Consider the following 21,717-nt stretch of genomic DNA (forward strand, 5'->3'; position numbering starts at 1 on the left):
AATCTGTAATTCTCTTCAGTGAGTATTCAACACCAACATATGGGGCTCTGTCAGTAAGTGTTAAAAACTGAGCTATCTGCTACTTCGGTGAATTCATTCTACAGATAACAGCACCAAATTACAGACACAGGCACATGATGTATACTGCGATGCTGTGTAATAACACAACATTAGAAACCAAGTGATAATAGAGAACTAGTAAAATAAATGACAGTCCATTCTTATTATGGAATATTATAGAACTATATAATGTATGTTAGATCTCTATATATACAGCTAGAGAGATAACCATACTATGTAAAGTATAAAAACAGTTATAGAATAAAGTTTGCATTTTTTTTAAAGGAAGAAAACTCCCATGTAGGTTCTGTGTGGGCACTATAATTAAAACACAAAAGAAAACTATTTTTTTAAAAATTAAACTAAAAAATAAAGTGAGTGGGACACCTGGGTGGCTCAGTCGATTAAGCGTCTGCCTTCAGCTCAGGACATGATCCCAGGTGCTGGGATCCAGCCCTGCCTCAGGCTCCCTCTTCAGCAGGGAGTCTGGTCTCCCTCTCCCTCTGCCCACCTCGACCACCCCGCCTACCCCCTCACCCCCTCATGCGAGTTCTCTCTTTCTCACTCCCTCAAATAAATAAATAAATAAATGAGAATTAAGTGAGCTACTCATAGCTCTAAATTAAGGAAAGAGCTGGTAAGAATCTTTCTAGGCCCATGACCATGGGCTCTCCAGATACTGTTCAGCAGCAGTAATGATACCATCATCAACTAACCTACAGAAGATAAAGGAGAGATTGGAGAAAGAAATATCTAAAGAGAAACAAAAGGGGACTAAAGAAAGTAGTCCTAGGAATAGGGGAGAAAGAAAAAAAAAAATGAAAGAGGAGGAGGAGCAAAGAAAACAAGCGAGAAATTTTTAAAGCTTCGTTTCTGTTCACCTACTAAACTAAATATACTATAGAAAATACTTTCAAACCTACACTGTAAGAGGTTGCTTCCATTTGGGACTGTTCGTGTTGTTGCATTTTTCTGTCTTCTTTGACTGTCCATCTACTGTGACTTCCACATAAGGACTTGGTCCAAACCAATTCTTTTTATTTTCTTTAAGTTTTGCTGAAATGACTAGGCAAAAGAAAAGGGAAAATATTTAAATATTCAAGATGTTAGTTCGTCCTTCAAATCAACTTAATTTCATAAAGGTTACACAGAACATTATTACTTTTACTCAGAGAGGCAGTTTTGCTCTAGAATATTTACTAATTTCATTAAGTCATGACCTTTGTATTTCCTCCCAACCTAGTAAATAAACATAGTCCTTCCCCCATATAATGCATCCAAATTACTATTAATATACCTCCAATGTCGGTATCAACAGTCTCAGAACTCTAATGTCAATTGGAAAGTACAGCAACAAACCTGGTTAACAAATATTTGAATGCTTACCATGTACCAGATATTGCTCTAACTATAACTAGAGCAGTTTACAATACAGAAAAGCCTCTGGCTCTCAGGAAGATAATATCCTAGCTAGAGAAGTCCATATGCTAAAAAACAGGCTCCTGTGGCAGAATATGACCTGGTAGTAAGGAAGGCCTCTGAGGAAGCATTTTGAGCAAACATCTAAATACAGGGAATTAGCCATGAGAAGTAGGAAGAGCATTCTAGAGAGAAGCAAAAAAAAACAAACAAAAACAAACAAAAAACAAAAACAAAAAACAAAACTTGGCATATCTGAGGAAAATATAGCAAAGAGGGAAGTATGAGGTGAGATCACATTTAACTTTGTAGGCCCAGATAAGGAATTTGGATTTTATTCTAAGCATGCTGGAAAGCCACCAGAGGAAGAGAGTTACAAAGTAGGATTATTTTTAGCATCTCATATATCTCATATTAGCAAGAGCTTCCTACAAAATGCATCTTAATTAAGATACTGACTCCATCATTTTCACCCTTGAGTTAGTCACTTTTGCCAAAAAATAACCTTGTCGAAGCCCCTTGGAAGGTGTAACAAGTAGATATGTATCCAGCAGAGTACCCCATGGTTCCCACAAATGAGAAATTACTCCCCCATAAATGAGGTGATCACAGCCATGGAAATAATCCCTTGCAAAGCACAGAGAATGCCAGTACCTGTCAAGGTAAAGCGACCCTTGGAGTTGTTAGAGTCCTCTGTATAGCAGCTACCCAAGAAGATCAATATATAGTTTAAAGTACAGACAGTCTGGGCATCCTACAAGTCCAGTCCCAGGTAGCAGCCATGAATCTCCTGACATCACAAGTACCACAGACTTCTGCCCTTTGGTACTTACATGCCTTGTTTTGATAGCATGTAAGCCAGCTACAGGGTTAGTACTCCAACAATGTATTCACATTCTATAAATTAGAGCTCCATCAGTATTTTATAATACTTGGTGTAATAAAGTTCAATGAGATTTGAAATCAATATGCAGTATCAAAAAAAATATCTGTCAACAAAGAAAAAGAGCTGTAAGAGATATTACTGAAGTAGGCAATAAGGAGCCAGTGAGGAATTTTAAGTAAAAGAGTGCTATTCAACAAATTTACTAAGTGCCTACTACATATATCAGGTACTATCTGGGGCACTGAGAATACAGAGGTGATCAGACTAAAACTCAAAGATCATTCCACTGCTGTGGGAAAAATGAAAGGGAAACAAAAGTAGGAGTTAAGAGACTACTAGAGCCATCTAATCAAGAAATGACAGTGATCTGGTGGTGAACATGGATATGTTCATGGAGGAGTAAGGGAGGAGTAAGTATTTTCTAAGGAGAACCAATAGAATTAGATTACATGAGGAAGTTGGAGAAAAGAAGCAGCAATGATAACTCTCAGGTTTCCAGCATGATTAACGGAATGGAAGATAGTATCATTTAATAAGATGGAAAAGATATGGGAAACAAGTTTGAGGGGAGTGGCATGGGCAAGAAGAAATCAAGAGTATTGTACTGAACATATAAAATTTGAGATTTGCGTGAGACATCCAAGTATAAACACTGAGAAGTCTTTTTCAGAACGGAAAATACTCAAGTGGGGACAAGACCTATCTCTGATTAATATGTACTATAAAGCTCTAGTACTTAATACAGAACAAAATTCAATCACAGGATTGCCACAGAAAAAATATAATAAAACCCTTGTTTTTAATATATTTCTGGTCTGAGAAAAGGTGAAACAGCCTAAACAATTATGCAAGGCCCACCATTGTATTTCAGGGGTTCTTGCGTTCCTCTAAAACTGATTAACCAAAGCAATGCAGGCCTGACAGGAAGGAAATGATCCGCCCTCAGTGGTTTTTTAGGGCACCTGGGTGGCTCAGTCAGTTAAGCACCTGCCTTCAGCTGAGGTCATGATTCCAAAGCCCTGGAATAGAGTCCCACATCAGGCTCTCCGCTGGGCAGGGAGTCTACTTCTCCCTCTCCCTCTGCCTGCAGCTCTCCCTGCTTGTGTGTGCGCATGCTCACTCTCTGTCAAATAAATAAAATCTTGGGGGGTAAAAAGGATTCAAACTTTTGGAAGTTGTTTTGCCACATAATCCCATCCAACCCCAATAGAACCATTTTAGGAAACTTTAAATGGGAAAATAAGAAGGGTAAAGGAAACTAACACCAACTGTCAGTGTTTGCTATGTGTCTAGACTTAAAACATTGTCATTTCAATAATCAAGACTAGTCTGTGAGATAGATACTATCATCTTAATTTTTACACATAAAAAGACAAACTCAAAAGAACTTAAGAGTTTGCCCAAGGGTCACTTGTGAAGCCTGAACAAGAGAAATTAAGTGCTCAAATCCCAGTTTGTTTGTTTGTTTATTTATTTATTTGAGACAGAGAGAGAGCGCACAAGTGGGGCGGAGGGGGAGAGAGAGGGAGAGAGAGGGAGAAGCAGACTCTCCACTGAGCAGGGAGCCTGATGTGGGGCTTGATGCCAGGACCCTGAGATCATGACCTGAAATAAAGGCAAAGAGTTAACTAACTGAGCCATCCAGGCACCCCCAAAACTCAGTTTAGAATGCATAAAACCTTTTTTGTTATAGTCCTAGTATTAGGAAATAGATCACTTACTATTTCCCGAAATTTAAATTCCTAGAGTAAATAAGAAGAATAAAAACAGTCAACTGTATGACAGGGAACCAAAAAATTGTCAGTATCAACTGTTACACAGGCTAATGCAAAGATCTCTAATAATTTTCCATTTTTAACCTCACATCTTCTAGAATATCTTCCTAAAACAGATGTGATCATGTAAATACTTTTCAAATACTTCTCTAATACCTGAAAAATGAAATTTAAACTCTGGGTATTTTACATTGTTATGTACCTTTTCAGCTTCCTCCTATACCAAATCCCACCCAGCCCCCTGGCATTCTAACACCCTTAGCTGTTTGCTGTCCCTCACAAGGGCTATGTATTTTCATATGCTACTCTGGAAGTTCCACTCACAATGATCCTTCTTCCTTTCCTACCTAATAAAATCCTACTTCTTGAGAAACAAGTGACCTGATTCAATGCTTCTTTAAACCTAAGAAGTTAAATTGCTACTGTCTCAACGTTTCCTCTGCATTTTCATATTTATGTATGGTTCCTACAGCGCTTCATTCTGCCTTTGCTTTTATTAAGTTTACTAGTTTTTAGTTTAATTAACACTGTAATCCCTGTCATGACAAAGATGTAGACAGTCTTTATATAGCATTTAGTAATTTAAACATGAGAGACATTTGACATATCTGTTGAACCCAATGATTAGTCATGGTAGAAAACAAGTTTCCCTGCTTTATTGTTACATACACACATACAGTATCTACTGTGTATAGTTTCATGGCATATGTTAATGTTCTTCTGGGGCACCTGGATGGCTCAGTCAGAAGAGCATGCAACTCTTGATCTCAGGGTCATGAGTTCAAGGCCTACATGGGGTACAGAGATTACTCAAATAAAAAACTTTTTAAAAATTTTAAAATTTGTATTAATGTTCTTTTGATCCTTTCTGAAAGTCAATGCTTTGACATGATTTTGGTTCTTCATCCTAACTCTCCAGTACAAAAAACTTTGACAATTTATTATTTCTTTTAAAAGACTTATTTATTTATTGGGGGGGGGGTGCAGCAGAAGGAGAGGGAGAGAGAGTCCCAAGCAGACTCCCCACTAAACATGGAGCCTGATACAGGGCTCGAGATCACGACTGAAATCAAGCATCAGACACTTACCCAAATGCACTACCCAGGCACCCTAACAACTTAAATATAAAGAAATTAAAGTGAATCCTTAGCTTATCCCAACCTAATCAGTGAACAAGGTAAAACAAGTAAGGGTGCTGAGACCCAGTAAATTAGCAGTATGAGCTGAATAAGAAATAAAACCAGTTAAGCAAGGGCTAACTTTGTGGTCAGAGGTATGACAAGCCACAAAAGACCTCTGTGGCAGAAATATGTGTTGACTAGAAAGAATTTTATATAAACTCTGAACTTTAAATTCAAGGAAAAAGGGCATTCCTACTATTCAAGCAATCAGAGATTACGGTCTTCTAGTAAATTTGGTAAAGTGCAGTATTATTTAATTCCAATTAATAATAAAATCAAGATGCTTTCTCTTCTTCAAATGATCAGTTCTAAGTAAAGACTGAGGAAAGAAAGTTCAAGGAAATAACAAAGTTACTTATTTTGCCCACATTATATAATGCTAGCACACAACAAGCATCAAATAAAAAACACAGGTGAGTTCAGAATACCTGAGGTTATGTGTACAACATAAACAGAAAATGGCTAAAGAGAGGGAAGGACATAAGAAAACAGACTTATGTACAATTAAGGGACCAGGCCATATGATTACAGGAAAAAAAGAGTAGATGACCCAAAAAATCTAATTGTAAAAATCAGCAGAATCTGATGACAGGAATGTGAAGGATACAGGACAAAGAGGTAAAGAAAATTTTAAATATGTGATCCACCAGTTAGCCTCCTCATAACAATGTTAACACTTCCATTCCGCCCATAAATTAAACTTTTACATAAACATCAATGATCTTTTACAAACACTGCCATTCTTGCCATTCGTTCTTTTAAACTTAAAATTAGAATGAAGGGTGCCTGGATGGCTCAGTCAGTTAAGCATCTGCCTTCAGCTCAGGTCATGATCCTGGGATCTTGGGATGGAGCACTGAATCGGGCTCCCTGCTCAGTGGGGAGTCTGATTCCCCCTCTCCCTCTGACCTTCTCCTCTGCTCGTGCTCTCATTTGCTCGTGCTCTCTCTCAAATAAATAAAAAATCTTAAAAAAAAAAAAAGGAAAATTAGGATGATAAAGATAATGTAAAATAATCAACGAACTTTATTAAAAATTTTAAGCTTGGGTTGCTGTTAAGATATTAAATTAGATGAGTAATACTAGAAGGAGAAAGAAATAAGGAGTCAGGGGAAAGAGAATAATCTATACTTACACAGTGTTTTAGAGTTTTCCAACTCATATACACTGTCTCCCAACAACCATGTGACAAAGATGTTAACGTCCTCAGTTCACAGCTAAGAAAAGCGGCTCAGAGATATTAGTGACATGCACAAGGTTATAAAACTATTAAGTATCAGAACCAAGACTAAAATCCAGGGCCATTAACTCCCCTGAAGATGGGAGTCATTAGTCTATTATAAAGATTTCGTAACTAAAACTAGGGGTTGTGGGTTAGATGACTTCCCCAAGAGTTTAGAGTTTAAGTGTAGAAGCTTTAATGGCACAACAGTCAAAGCATTTGAAAGTATTTATTATTTCCTGCTATAATTTTTACATCTGGTAAATTACACAGGAAAGCTACTGACCAATACAAAGAACAGTACAGAGACATTCAATATTCAATTAAAATGTGAACAGATGATTAAAGCTAACAGAAGTTCCCAAAGCAACTACCTCAACGAATTATCTAGATCCACATGAAAGAGTAGTACGAAAGACAATCTTTCTTACTCAACTCAAACTTGAACAGCTAAATGGCGACTCAGGATATTTCCATACATTAGATTCAAGTTACAGAAAGTGTTACTAATGCAGGGCATTTGGGTGGCTCAGTCAGTTAAGCATCCTACTCTTGATTTCTGCTTGGGTGATGGAATCAGGCTCTGTGCTCAGCAGGGAGTCAGCTTGAGATTCTCTCTCTCCATTTCACTTTGCCACCTGCCTTCCTCTCTCTCTCAAATAAATAAATCTTTAAAACAAAGTAAGTGTTAGTAATGCATCAATATTATACTTTTTTATTCTATGTAAATGCTGAAAAGGAAAGCTGACACTGCCTCTCCTTTGATACTCTTATAAAAAATGCAGTGAAATTAAAACTTACATCCGAGTTCTCTAAACAATCCAGTTAACACCAGCACCATGAATTTTTAAACCTCTATGTTGCTATAGCTTACCAAAGTCATTTCTCTGAAATAAATTTTCTACTTGCCTTCAATCAGGTGAGGATGACCAATTAGCAAATATATATTGCAAGTAAATAATTAACAGGAATTTATGTATGTCTGCATGTATGATAGAGGAGGTTAAAAATAGGGGCCCCTGTTTGGCTCAGTTGGTAGAGCATACGACTCTTGATGTCAGGGTTATGAGTTCAAGCCCCATGTTGGGTGTGGAGACTACTTAAAAAAAATTTTTTTTTAAAAGAAAGAAATTTGAAAGAGGTAAGAAAATAGTAAGAGTAAGAAGCCATCTGCAGATTCAGTGCACTACCTATCAAGATTCTAGTAGCATTTTATTTTAAAAAGATTTTATTTATTTGACAGACAGAGATCACAAGTAGTCAGAGAGGCAGGCAGATAGAAAGGAGGAAGCAGGCTCCCCGATGAGCAGAGAGCCCAATGCGGGGCTCAATCCCAGGACCCTGAGATCATGACCTGAGCCGAAGGCAGAGGCCTCAACCCACTGAGCCATCCAGGCGCCCCTCTAGTAGCATTTTTGATGAACGTAGAAAAAACACTCCTAAAATTTATATGGAACTACAAAAGACTCTGAATATCGAAAGAAATCCTGAGAAAGAACAAAGAAGGAGGCATCATACCTCCTAATTTCAAGCTATCCTATAAACCTACAGTAACTGGGGCGGCTGGATAGCACAGTTGGTTAAGCAACTGATTCTTGGTTTCAGCTCAGGTCATGAACTCAAGAGTTATGAGACTGAGCCCTGCGTTGGGCTATGCACTCAGCGCAGAGTCTGCTTAGGTTTCTCTCTCCCTCTGCCCTTCCCTGCCCCCATGTGCATGTTCTCTCTCTCTCTAATAAATAAAAAATATATCTTAAAAAAAAAAAATAAAGCGATAGTAATCAAAATGACATGGTACTGACATAAAAACTGACAAACAGACCCATGAACAGAATTGAGAGCCCAGAAATAAACACAAACATATAAGGTCAACTGATATTTGACAAGAGCCAAGAATACTCAATGGAGAAAAATCAGTCTCTTCAATAAATGCTGCTGAAATACCTGGATTTAAAAAAAAGAAAAAGAAAAAGACACAGGCACATGGGTGACTCAGTTGGTTAAGCATCAGACTCTTGATCTCAATTCAGGTTTTGATCTCAGGGTCATGAGTTCAAGAGCTGCGTTGGGCTCCATAGTAGTAGTGGGGTCCACTTAAAAAAAAAAAAAGGAAGGGGATGCCTGGGTGGCTCAGTCAGTTAAGCGTCTGCCTTCAGCTCAGGTCACAATCCCAGGGTCCTGGGACCAAGTGCCACATCACGCTCCTTGCTCAGTGGGGAGCGTGCTTCTCCCTCTGGCTGCTGCTCCCCTGATGATGCTCTCTGACAAATAAATAAATAAAATTCAAAAAAAAAAAAAAAAAAGACAAGAAACTAGAGCAGAACCACAGAATAGGATTTTAACTATGACACTCAACTCTTATCAGCCTTCCACAGCAACCTTCTAAAACACAAACACAATTGATTACTCTTTGTTAAAGGCCCCGATTACTCTCCCTGTCTTCCAAACATGATTTTTTTTGTAGCCCTGACACACACCTTAAGGAGAGGACCCACTCCCCATTAAATTCTCATGGTTCCCCACTCAGCAGCAGTGGCTTTTAGGGGCACTGGTGAAGTCTTGTGTATTTCCCTGCTTTGTGCCTCTTGCCATATTGTCTCCTAAAAAGATCCCTTCTACTCCCCTCCATTTAAAAAAAATAACCTCCTGCATTTAAATAGTACCAATGTTTTAAGCACCAACTCCTTTCACAGCAACTCTGGTCAAATAGTGATCTCTCTTTCCTGACCAAAGTTGTTCTCTCTTCTTGACATTACCATATACCATGGCATTTATTTTTTACACTTGAGTATTTATCCCTCCTTGATTCTAGAAAGATGTTGAGGCAGCTTACCAAAAACAAAACAAAACAATACTATAACTGATCCATTTACATAGAATAAAAATTATAATGTCATTAAAGGGATCTGTGCAAAAAACTTAGTTCTAAGGTTTCTAGCATCAAAAGCAAAGAAGTAAACAATGAATTATGAAGCACAGTTGATTTATTCAACTTGGCACATTACTCTTTATAATCTTATGCCCTCCATTTGTCTCATATTTAATGATATATTTGCCAAATATATAATTTTTATCATTCTTTATTTAAACTGCTTTTGCCTTGTATTTGTGCATTCTCAGAAAATACAGACCCAAGATTAAAACCTTATAAATGCCAAGAATTTTGTCTTCATGAGGTGCATTCAGGCATTTATTAAATATTCTTCCTACTATGATAATGATGATGATAGCAAATATGATAAGCAGTATGCAAAGAAAAATTCAAAAGGAGCATACACTGAAACCTAAAGAAGTAACAATACCATCTCTGAGGACTAAGATGATAAATAAGATCCCTGACTATTATTTTACTGAGTTTGTAAAACTAAAAAACATGTGCATTACTCATGTAACCTGAAAAGGTAAAGACTTTTTTTTAAAGATCATTCCAGTCAAAGGTTTCAACATTAATCTGCCCCAAAAAAGAAAAATAGTAAGAAGCTGGCTCAATTTAAATCAGCTACTCAGGCTAGCTTCAGGATGGGGAGCACTGGAAAAAAATCAGAATCTTGCTTAACAAAGAAATATTAATACCTTTCACTGAGAATCAGACATCGCTAAGGAAAGACACTACAGTGAAGGAATCACCCCAAAATAAATTCTAAGATGCTGTCACCTTACGAAAGTGTTTTTATATAATTCACTTTTAGGTTTTGAGAAAGATAATAAGGATATGATTTGTGGCCCAATATTCACAATCCAGAGGTGGATCCCAGGATCAAGGCCTGAATCTGGCTCCCTGCTCAGGAGGGAGTCTGCTTCTCTCTTTGCCCCTCACCCTGCTCGTGCTCTTTCTCTCTCTCTCAAATAAATAAATAAAAACTTGGGGCACCTGGATAGCTCAACTGGTTAAGCAGCTACCTCCGGTTCAGGTCATGATCCCAGGGTCCTGGGACTGAGCCCCACGCCAGGCTCTCTGGTCAGTGGGGAACCTGCTTCCTCCCTCTCCCTCTGCCAGCTGCTTCCCCTGCTTGTGCTCACGTGCTCTCTCTCTCCCCCAAATAAAGAAATAAAATGGTTAAAAATAAATAAGTAAATAAATAAATAAAATCTTAATTAAAAAAAAAAGACAGGTATAATAAAAGCTAAAATACTGGGGTGGCTGGGTGCTCAAGTCAGTTGAGCATCCAACTCTTGGTTTCAGCTTGGGTCATGAACTCAGTGTCTTGGGATTGAGCCCTTTGTTGGGTTCTGTGCTTGCATGGAGTCTGCTTGAGATTCTTTCCCTTCTGCTTGCCACACCCCCCTACCCACTCATATGCTCTCTAAAATAAATAAATTTTTAAAAGCTGAAATACTATACAGAGAATAATTGTTCTATAAGAAATAAATGCCATTAAAAGGATAAAGGCCAAGGTTTCACTGTGTGATACAGACACATGCATGTCTGGAAAAACTGCAGTGACTCACCAAATAATTCATTTATAAATACCTACAAAGAGACCTCATGGTGCCAGACTGTTAAAGCTCTTAGCCCAGGCTACAGAAATTCCATACTATAGCCAAATAGAAGCACTAACGGTTTCTGAGCAGGAATATAATCTAATAAATGGCATATTAGAGCATTAGGAATACTAATATGAAAGCGATATACTTGGTTAGTATGGTTAGAGAGAGAGAGAGAGATATTAGTTAAGTAATAATAGCAACCAAAGGATTTAAACAGACATTTCTCCAAAAAAATATATAAATGGCCAATAAGCTCATGAAAAGATGTTCAACATCATTAACCACCGGAGAAATGCATATCAAACCCACAATGACATACCATTTTATACCCACTAGGATGTCTATAATCAAAAAGACAGACAACAAGCAATGGCAAGGATGTGGAGAAAGTGAACCCTCATACAGGGCTAATGGGAATATAAATGGTGTGGATGCTTTGAAAAATACTTCGGAGTTATTCCTCACAAAGTGAAACACATATACTATATGACCCAGTGACTCCTCGTAGGTATATACTCAAGAGAACTGAAAAGACAAAATTTCACAAAAACTTGAACATAAATGTTCATAGCATTATTCACAATAGCTAAAGAGTAGAAACAACCCAAACATATACCAACTGATAAATGGATAAATAAAATATAGTATGTTCATACCTGCAATATTATTTGGCAATAAAAAGAAATGAAATACTAATGCATGCTACAATACAGATGAACACTGAAAACATGCTAAGAGGAAAAAGTCATAAACAAAAAGCCATACATTTTACGGTTCCATTTATATGAGAGATCCAGAATAGGCAAATCTACAGACAGGAAGTGGATTAGTGGCTGCCTAGGGCTGAGGGTGGCTAAGAGACATGGGAAGTCCTCCAGTAATTGACTGTGGTGGCAGTTATACAACAAAATGAGCATACTAAGGAACAATGATCCTCTAAATGAGTAAACTGTGTGCTATGTGAGTTACCTCTCAAGGCCATTAATACAAAACAAAAAACAATAGCAACTGACCAGACACCAATGTTTAATAGGAGAGAAAAAACAAAACCTGCAAAATACCCAAGAATATTCTGAAATAAAAACATAATTTTTATACGACTAAACATTCTTCATTCACCAAGCAAATATTAATTCAACACCTAAAAAAGCCACTGAAGATTTCCTTAAGATTATTTTTACCTTGGGGTAAAAAAGTATAGATGTAGATCTTTTTAAGACTTACCAGTGATCTGAAGTTGTGATTTCATGGTCAGGCTACCCATTGAAACAAGCTGTGATCCACTGCCAGACATACCACCAATAGGACAGCAAATCTGAGCATGGAAAAGGAGACACTGTAAACATCAAAAGATCCCATATAAAAAATATGTATAGTGCTAACTAGGCTATTTCCATGTCTCACCAAAGACAACACAATAATGGCAGCATCAACACTGCTAAATAAAATTTCCAATTCTAGTATTCATCCTGTCTAAACTATCAACAAAATGGCATTGCTTTTCATTCCTTCTTCCATCGTTTACATTCTTTCCTTGAATTCCCAAGACTCGTTCTCTAGGTTTATGTCCTACCTCACTGATTGTTCTAGGCTCCTTTGAAAATCCCTCCTGTTTTCTCCCCTCTCTTAATGTTGGAGTGCCCTAGGGCTCAGTTCCTGGTTCCCTCTTAACTTCTCTACACTCATTTCCTCAAGGATATCATCCAGTATTATGGCCTTAAATGTCATCTATATACCAGTGAGCCCCAACTTTGTATTTCTATCCCAGATGTCATTCCTAAACTCCAAACAAGTTCACTTGGATATCTAAAAAACGCCCCCCCAACACCCCGCCAAATTTCACATCAAACACATCAAACTAAACTGCTGAGAGCAATTCCATCCTTTCATATACTCGGGCTAAAACCTCCACCCTGCCTTTTTTATTTCCTTCCTAACTGTCAGCAATTCAACAGTCTCTGCAGAACATATCCAGAATCCAACCTTTTCTCACCAACTCTACCATCAATCTATTCATAGTGGCCTCTGACAGCCTGACTTTTCTTCCTGGATTATGCTTCCCTTCTAAATTACTTAATTACCAACCAGTCTCCCTGTTTCTACCTTGTGTCTAGATTCAGTGCCTATTATGAACACAATCAGGATGGAAAGTGTTTAAAACCTGGGATGCCTCAGTGGCTCTGTCAGTTAAGCATCTGCCTCCGGCTCAGGTCATGATCCCACTGTCCTGGGATCAAGACCCAAGTCCGACTCCTCGCTTAGCGGGAAGCCTGCTTCTCCCTCTGCCCCTCCCCGCTACTCTTCTGATTCAAAGTGCTTGTAATACAAAAAATCCTCCAAGACATCATTGCAACATTCTATGTAGTTATTACCTTGTCCTCAATGCCCAAAGGATGTATGTTAACAGTACTATGACATCAAGACAAGTGAATCAAGAGACAGCAAGTGAAGTCCAATATCTGGGTGCTAATCTTATTATGCATGATACACTACCATTCTAGTTGCTGATCTATATCAACAATTTATTGCTGGGGAAATATCCTTCTTAATGGTATGGCATACATTAATTATTCTAAGTTAAAATTACAAAGTTGAGAAGAAAATAAACTTAAGGTCTCTACAGAAATAAAATATATTTTAAAAACTCAAATTAACTTCATATAGAAAAGACTCATGGAAGTACAGAATACATTTTTAGGAACAGTGATTCTCCCCCAGATAATTACAGGGAATCACTGTAGTAGTAACAGATGCTCTGTAAAAACATGCTGGTAATTTAAATAATTGATGAACTTATACATATTACTTTTATATATCAAGTATTTTAAATTAAGAAAAATTAAAATAACCATACATATAATAATAAAAAAGAAAACCTAAAGAAACCAAATAATATATATTGGCAACCAGTTAAATCACATATTCGTACCATAGAACAGAATACTATGCAGCCACTGAAACAAGTAACTTATTAATGAATGAAGCTAAATGATTACAAGAACATTTAAGTTACAAAATATATACAATATGGTGTATTTTTTGCAAACAAAAATTATATACTGCAGACAAAAATTATATATTCCTATAGGTACCCATAAATAAATGCAAAAAAGGTATACATCTGAAACTGGTCACAGTGGTTACTTTTGTAGAGGAGAAGAATATGTACAGAGGTGGTCATGGGGATCTTTAGTTTTATATGTATTTTTTAGGTTTCTAAAAGAAAACATGTATCACAGATGATTTGGACAATTTAAAAACAGGCAAGAGAGAGTAGATACAAGAGAGAATCTATACTTCAAGTCCCATCTTTCCCCCTGAGCTCCAGACTCTTAGGTTTGACCATTATTTACAAATGCATACGTAACTGGTTAAAATGACTAAAATTTTACACTCACCCTGGCCTCAATAGCACCACCATCCATTCAGTTGCTCAAGCCAAACAAAATATGGGCTTCATCTTTCCCTCAATAAATTCCAAAGATTCTGCCTACAAAACATACCCTACTATATAGCTACTCTTCTCCTTCCCTTCTTAAGCATCCAAGTCCAAGCTACAAACATCCATTCCTTCCTTGGCAACAAATTATGAGAAGTTATTAAACTGGTCTCCTTGCTTCTCCACTTGCATCCAGCTCCTGCTCTCTCCCCATCCCACCATTCTCCACAGAGCAACTAGAGTATGCTTTTAAAAATAAGTTAGATCAGGGGTGCCTGGGTGGCTCAGCTGTTTAAGTGTCTGCCTTCCGCTAAGGTCATAATCCCACAGTCCTGGGATTGAGTCCTGTGTCAGGCTCTCTGCTCACTGGGGCATCGCCTTCTCCCTCTCCCCCTGCAGCTACCCCTGCTTGTGCTCGCTCTCTCTCTCTCAAATAAATAAATCTTTAAAAAAAAAAAAAATCATATTCTACTCTGCTTAACCACTCAGTAACCTCCTATCTCAGTTAAAATAGAATCTAAACTTCTTCCCTGGCTTACAGATGCCTGACTCCATTCTACCCATGACTGACTCTCTGATCTTATCTCGCTATCATTCTCCCCCCTTACCCATTAAAAATCTAGCTTTCTGGGGCGCCTGGGTGGCTCAGTGGTTAAAGCCTCTGCCTTCCGCTCAGGTCATGATCTCAGTGTCCTGGGATCGAGCCCCACATCGGGCTCTCTGCTCAGCGGGGAGCCTGCCTCCTCCTCCTATCTCTCTCTGCCTGCCTTTCTGTCTACTTGTGATCTGTCTGTCAAATAAATAAAAAAAAAAAATCTTAAAAAAATTAAAAAATAAAAAAATAATAAAAATCTAGCTTTCTTTCTATTTCTCCAAACACACTAGGTCGTTCCAGCCTTACAGCCTTTGTACCTAACTGTTCCCTCTGCTGGGCATGCTTTTTCCTCTGTCTTTAAATAGGTGCACCTGAGTGGCTCAGTAGATTGAGCATTCTGCTCTTGATTTCCACTCAGGTCATGATCTCCCAGTCCTGGAATCAAGGCCCACATTTCTCAGTGGGGAGTCTGCTTGAGGATTCTCCCTCTGCCCCTCCTCCAGCTCATGCACACACGCTCTCTCTTGCTCTCTCTCTCAAATGAATAAATAAATCTTTTTTAAAAAAATAGCTAACATCTTATATTCAGTCTTCAAGTTAAGTATCACCTCCTCACATCTGTCTGGACTGATCCAATCTAAAGTAGACACCCAATCACTTTATGTGACATTACTGAAAATTTTCTGGCTTATGGACTTTAAAGTCCATAAAAGCAGGCACCTTCTCTACCTTGTTATCAGTGCCTAGAATATTCTGGAAATTTTGGTGTGTGGTTTTTTTTTTAAGTCCACAATTTCACCTGTCACAATACCTAGCATCAAAAATACAAGAAATAACAAGTATTGGCAAGAATGTTCAGAAAAGGGACCCCTGTGCACTGTTAGTAAGAATGTAAATTGGTATGCCACTGTGGAAAACAATATGGAATTTCCTTGAAAAATTAAAAATAGAAATACCACATGATCCAGTAATTCCACCACTGGGTATTTACCCAAGAAAACTTAAAACATTAATTCAAAAATATATAAGCACCCTTATCTTTACTGCAGCATTATTTACAACAGATAAAATATGGAAGCAACCTAAATGCCCATCAGTAGATAAATGGATAAAGATCTGGTATGTATATACAACAGAGTATTAACCATATTAAAAAAAAAAATCTTGCCATTTATAAGAGCATTGATGGTCCAAGAGGGTATTATGCTAAGTGAAATAAGTTAGAGAAAGACAAATACCATATGATTTCACTTATACGTGGAATATAAAACACAAATGAACAAACAAAAAAAGCAGAAGCAGACCCTAAATACAGAGAACCAGCGGTTGCCAGAAGGGAGGGGGTGAGGAGACAAGGCAAAATGGGCAAAGAAAGTGGGAGATACAGACTTCCAGTTATGACATGAATAAGTCATGGGGATGAAAGGTACAGCATAGGAACACATCAATGGTGTTATAATAGTAACGTAGGGTGAGAGATGGCAGCTATACTTGCGGTGTGCATAGCATAATATATAAAGCCATCAAATCACTATGTTGTATACCTGAAAATACTCTAACATTGTGTGTCAACTATATGTCAATTAAAAAAAAAAAAGAAAAGTCCAGGGGCGCCTGGGTGGCTCAGTTGGTTGAGCCTCTGCCTTCAGCTCAGGTCATGATCTCAGGGTCCTGGGATCGAACCCTGCAACAGAATCCCTGCTCAGCAGGGAGCCTGCTTCCCTCTCTCTCTTTGCCTGCTACTCTGCCTACTTGTGATCTCTCTCTGTCAAATAAATAAATAAAATCTTAAAAAAAAAAAAAAAAATCCAGGGGCACCTGGCCACTCAGTCTGGAGTACGAGACTCTCGATCTTGGGGTTGTGAGTTTAAGCCCCACATTGGGTATACAGATTACTTAAAATCTTTTTTTACAAAATTAATGAAACTTTAAAAATTAAAAATAAATAAGTCAGTCAGTGCAGGGATGCCTGGCTGGCTCAGTCCATAGAGCTTGCTCAAGCAGTCGGTAGAGACTCTTGATCTCAGGTTGTAAATTTGAGCCCCTTAAAATCTGACATCTTAATGTCAGATAGGTGGAATCATACAATTTGAGGCCTTTTCAGATTGCCTTCTACCACTCAGCAATATTACTAAAGGTTCCTCCATACCTTTCCATGGCTTGACAACCTTTTCAAATTGCTGAATAATATTCCATTGTGTGTTTGGTTTGTTTTTGTTTTTTTAAAGATTTTATTTATTTGACACACAGAGATCAAAAGTAGGCAGACAGGCAGGCAGAGAGAGGGGGAAACAGGCTCCCTGCCAAGCAGAGAGCCCAATGCGGGATTATGACCTGAGCCGAAGGCCGAGGCTTTAAGCCACTGAGCCACCCAGGCGCCCCTCCACTGTGTGTTTGTACCACTGTTTATCCATTCTCCTATTAAAGGACATCTTACTAGCTCCCGGTTTGGGGCAATTATGAAAAAAGCTGCTATAAATATTCATGTACAGGTTATTTGTGGACTTAAGCTTTTAATTCAATTGAATAAATAGGTATACAACTGCTGGATAATGGTAAGCCTATGTTTTAACCCTGTAAGAAACTGCCAAATCATCTTCCAAAGTAGTTGTACTATTCTGCATTCCTACTAGGATTGAAGGAAAATTCCTGGGGCTGTTGGGTGGCTCAGTCAGTTAAGTGTCTGCCTTCAACTCAGGTAGTGATCTCAGGGTCCCAGAATCAAGCCCCAGGTCGGGTTTCCTGCTTGGTGGAGAATCTGCTTCTGCCCCACCCCCACAACTCATGCTTGCTGTTACTGTCTCTAATAAATAAATAATTTAAAAAATTCTTAATGTTCTCTATCTTCACCAGCTTTTGGTATTATTAGCTTTTCAAAATTTTGCCAATCTAACAGATGTACAGTGATATTTCACTGATGGTTTAATTTGTAATGCCCATGATATTGAACATCTTTTCATATGCTTATGTGGCATCTATGTATATTGTTTGGTAGGGTATCTCTTTTTTTTTTTACTTGTTTCTACATTATTACATTTTAAGAGTTCTTTATGTATTTTAGAAACAAGTCCTTTAACAGACTTGTGTTTTGCAAGTATTTTCTCACAGCCTATGGCTTCTCCTTTCATTCTCTTAACAGTGTAAATGTTCCAAACTGTGGGTGTACGTGGGGGTGGGGGTGGTTTCCTCACACCAACGACCAATTCTCTGACACCAGCTGGGTGTCTTACAGCTTAATTCTTAATTCTTATTCACCCATAGTGTCAGATCCCACAGGTCAAGTGATCAGTCCTACAAGCTCCCCCGACCCCACTTCAGATGCTAGTCTCAAGTCCAGGATGCCTTGTGCTGACTAACCAGCTATATACCAGAGGTTCTAATGACCACCTCCTTGGGTTTGATTAATTTGCTAGAGTGGCTCACAAATTCCTAGATTACCAGTTTATTATAAAGGATATCACTAACAGCCAGATGAAAGAGATGCACAGGGCACAGTATGGAGAAAAGGTATGCAGTTTCAGATCCTGAGCCAGTGCACTACTCTCCCCAAATCTTCCTGTATTCACCAACCTAGAACCTCTCCGAACTCCATCCTTTTAGATTTTTCTGGAGGCTCTGTTACACAGGTGTGGCTGATTAAATCACTGACCATTATCAATTGAACTCAGATCTCCAGCCCTCTCCTCATTGGGGGTGGGAGGGAACTAAAAGTGCCAATCTCTAATCACATGGTTGGCTCCAATGACAACCAGCTTCCACCTTAAGACAACTTTTTTTTTTTTAAAGATTTTATTTATTCATTTGACAGAGATGACAAGTAGGCTGAGAGGCAGGCAGAGAGAGAGAGGAGGAAGCAGGCTCCCTGCTGAGCAGAGAGCCTGATGCGGGGCCTGATCCTAGGAACCTGGGATCATAACCTGAGCTGAAGGCAGAGGCTTTAACCCACTGAGCCACCCCCTTAAGACAACTTCTAAAAGTCACCTCATTAACCTAAGAAAAGATACTTTATCACTCTCATCACTTAGGAAATTCCAAGAGTTTTAGGAGCTCTGTGTCAGGAACAGGACTGAAAAGCAGATACATATTTTTTATTATAAGATCACAGTATCACATAGTGCATTTTTTAAAAGAGATTTTATTTATTTATTTGATGGAGAGAGAGAGCAAGAGAGGGAACACAAGCAGGGGGAGTGGGAGAAGGAGGAGGCTTCTTGCTGAGCAGGGAGCCTGATATGGGCCTCAATCCCAGGACCCTGGGATCATGACCTAAGCCAAAGGCAGACGCTTAACAACTGAACCAACCAAGGCGCCCCTCACTTAGTGCATTTTAATGAAGTCCAATTTGTTAAGTTTCATCTTTCATGGATTGTGCTTTTGGTGTCACATCTAAAAACTCACTGCCATCTCTCCAACAAATGGTGCTGGGACAACTGCACAACCATATGTAAAAAGAAAAGAAAAAAAGCTGGACCCCTACAAAAGAACTGTGGTTATATGTTTTGACCTGTCCAGAAGTTACATGAAGGACTGATAGGCTCAAGAACTTCTCTTGCCTTTGTTCTCTTGTAAGGCAGCTTCCTTGGGGCTCAGATAGCCAGGCAGTGTTTGCCAAAAGCATTTAAAAGCAAAGGCAGTAACCGATGCCTCCCGGGGAAAGGGATAAGAGGTGGGGCGCACAACAGATACACTGAAAAGACTGGGAAGAAAGAGACTAGAGAACAAGACATATTGGGGCAATGAGGGCTTTGAAACACTCTTGGGTATTGTGTTAAATCTAGAAGTCCCTGCAAAGGCCAAGGGGTGGATGCGTGCTCAGAAGGGCTAGGAGAAGATCCTGGCCCTTAACTCTGATTGACCTTCAGGCTCCATGCAAGCAGGAAATAAAGGCTAAGACAGTTTTAAATTGCCTAACCACAGAAGTGTTCAAACACAGCCAATCTGCAAACATGGTAGTGTTTGGGGGTTTTTTGGTTGCAAGTTTTTAAGGATATCCGTCAATCACTAGCTGAACACTAATCTAACAGAACACAGACTTCAGTGGCCACACATGACAAATACAGACTACACAAAATTAGTTTGGAAAGGTCATCAAATAAGCAAACGACCACAATGAGCAGCAATAAGAAACCATGAAATAGGGGGCACCTGTGTGGTTCAGTTGGTTAAGTGTTGGGTTTTTATTTTGGGCACAGGGTCATGATCTCAAGGTCCTGGGATCGAACCCTGCATCCTGACTCATGCTGAGCAGTGTCTGCCTGGGTCTCTCTCCCTCTCCCTCTGCCCCTCCCCCTGCACACACGTGCTCTAAATAAATAAATCTTAAAAAAAGAAAAGAGAAGAGAAGAAACCATGAAGTGGCAGATGAATTTTATTTCCAGAACATTAATAATGTTCAGTTTTTCATACTAGCAAACCAAATTCAACAGCACATTAAAAGGATTACTACACTATGACCACGTGGGATTCATTGCTGGGTTGCAAGGATGGATCAACATATAAAAATCAGTGTGTTATAATTAAAAGAAGGCTAAAAATCACATGATCATCACAACTGATGTAAAAATAAGTATTTGACAAAATTCAAAAGTCTTTCATGATAAAAACTGTTGAACTAGGAACAGAAGAAAATTACCTCAACAAAATGAATGGTATATATTGAAAGCCCACAACTAATATCACACTCAGTGGTGAAAAATTAAAAGCTTGTCTTCTAATACTAGGAATAAGACAGAATGCTAACTCCCGCTGCTTTTATTTCATATAATACTCCTAGCCAGAGCAATCAGACCAGGAAAAAAACCAAACAGAACAACCCCACTTACAACAGCACCAAAAAGAGTAAAATACTCAGGAATAAACTTAATCAAGGAGATGAAACTGCAAAACTTGGGGTGTCTGGGTGGCTCAGTCGGTTAAGCATCTGCCTTTGGCTCAGGCCATGATCCCAGGGGCCTGGGACTGAGCCCCGCACCCAGCTCCCTGCTCAGTGGGGAGTCTGCTTCTCCCTCTCCCTTCTCCTCACTCGTGTTCTCTCTCTCATGTTGTCTCTCTCTCATAAATAAAATAAAAAACTACAAAACTCTGCTGAAAGAAATTAAAGAAGCCACAAATAAATGGAAGGACATCCACATTCATGGGTTGAAAGATTTACAGATTCAGTGCAATCCCATTCAAAATCCCAATGGCATTTTTTTGAAGAAAAAAAAAACCTAAAATTCAACTAGAACCAGATATAAAAGCAAAAGTAAAATAAAGTGGATATAAATTAAAAGTTAAAATTTTTGTGCTTCAAAACTACCATCAAGAAGCGAGAAGCCAGGGCACCTGGGTGGCTCACTTGGTCAAGCAACTGCCTTCAGCTCAGGTCATGATCCTGGAGTACCGCATCAGGCTCCCTGCTCAGTGGGGAGTCTGTTTCTCCCTCTGATCCTCCCCCCCCAATGCTCGCTCTTTCTCTCTCTCTCTCTCTCTCAAATAAATAAATATATAAATCTTTTTTAAAAAAAGAAGTGAGAAGCCAGAGGTGCCTGGGTGGCTGAATTGGCTTAGTCTCTGACAGATGATTTCAGCTCAGTCATGATCTCACGGTGGTGAGATCAAGCCCTTCACACTGAGCCCCGTGTAGGGAGGGATCCTTACTTAGCAGGGATTC

General features: G+C 38.7%; 1 protein-coding gene across 9 annotated transcripts in view; it reads right to left on the reverse strand.

Moving 5' to 3' along the window:
* Positions 1-21,717, reverse strand: part of ITCH (itchy E3 ubiquitin protein ligase) — a 125,846-nt gene that overhangs the window by 71,845 nt on the left and 32,284 nt on the right. For 7 of the 9 annotated variants that reach the window (XM_032858846.1, XM_032858848.1, XM_032858853.1 and 4 more), the window contains 2 exons: positions 12,256-12,346; positions 984-1,125 (listed from right to left, as the gene is read on the reverse strand). In XM_032858846.1, coding sequence (XP_032714737.1) covers positions 984-1,125; positions 12,256-12,325 — 212 coding nt within the window. In that variant the 5' untranslated portion in view covers positions 12,326-12,346. Of the gene's footprint in view, positions 1-983; positions 1,126-12,255; positions 12,368-21,717 lie in introns of all 9 variants that reach the window. The other 2 variants (XM_032858847.1, XM_032858850.1) reach the window with 1 other exon arrangement.

Source organism: Lontra canadensis, unplaced genomic scaffold, assembly GCF_010015895.1.
Source record: "Lontra canadensis isolate GAN:19392208 unplaced genomic scaffold, GSC_riverotter_1.0 scaffold16, whole genome shotgun sequence".
Classification (NCBI taxonomy): Eukaryota; Metazoa; Chordata; class Mammalia; order Carnivora; family Mustelidae; genus Lontra; species Lontra canadensis.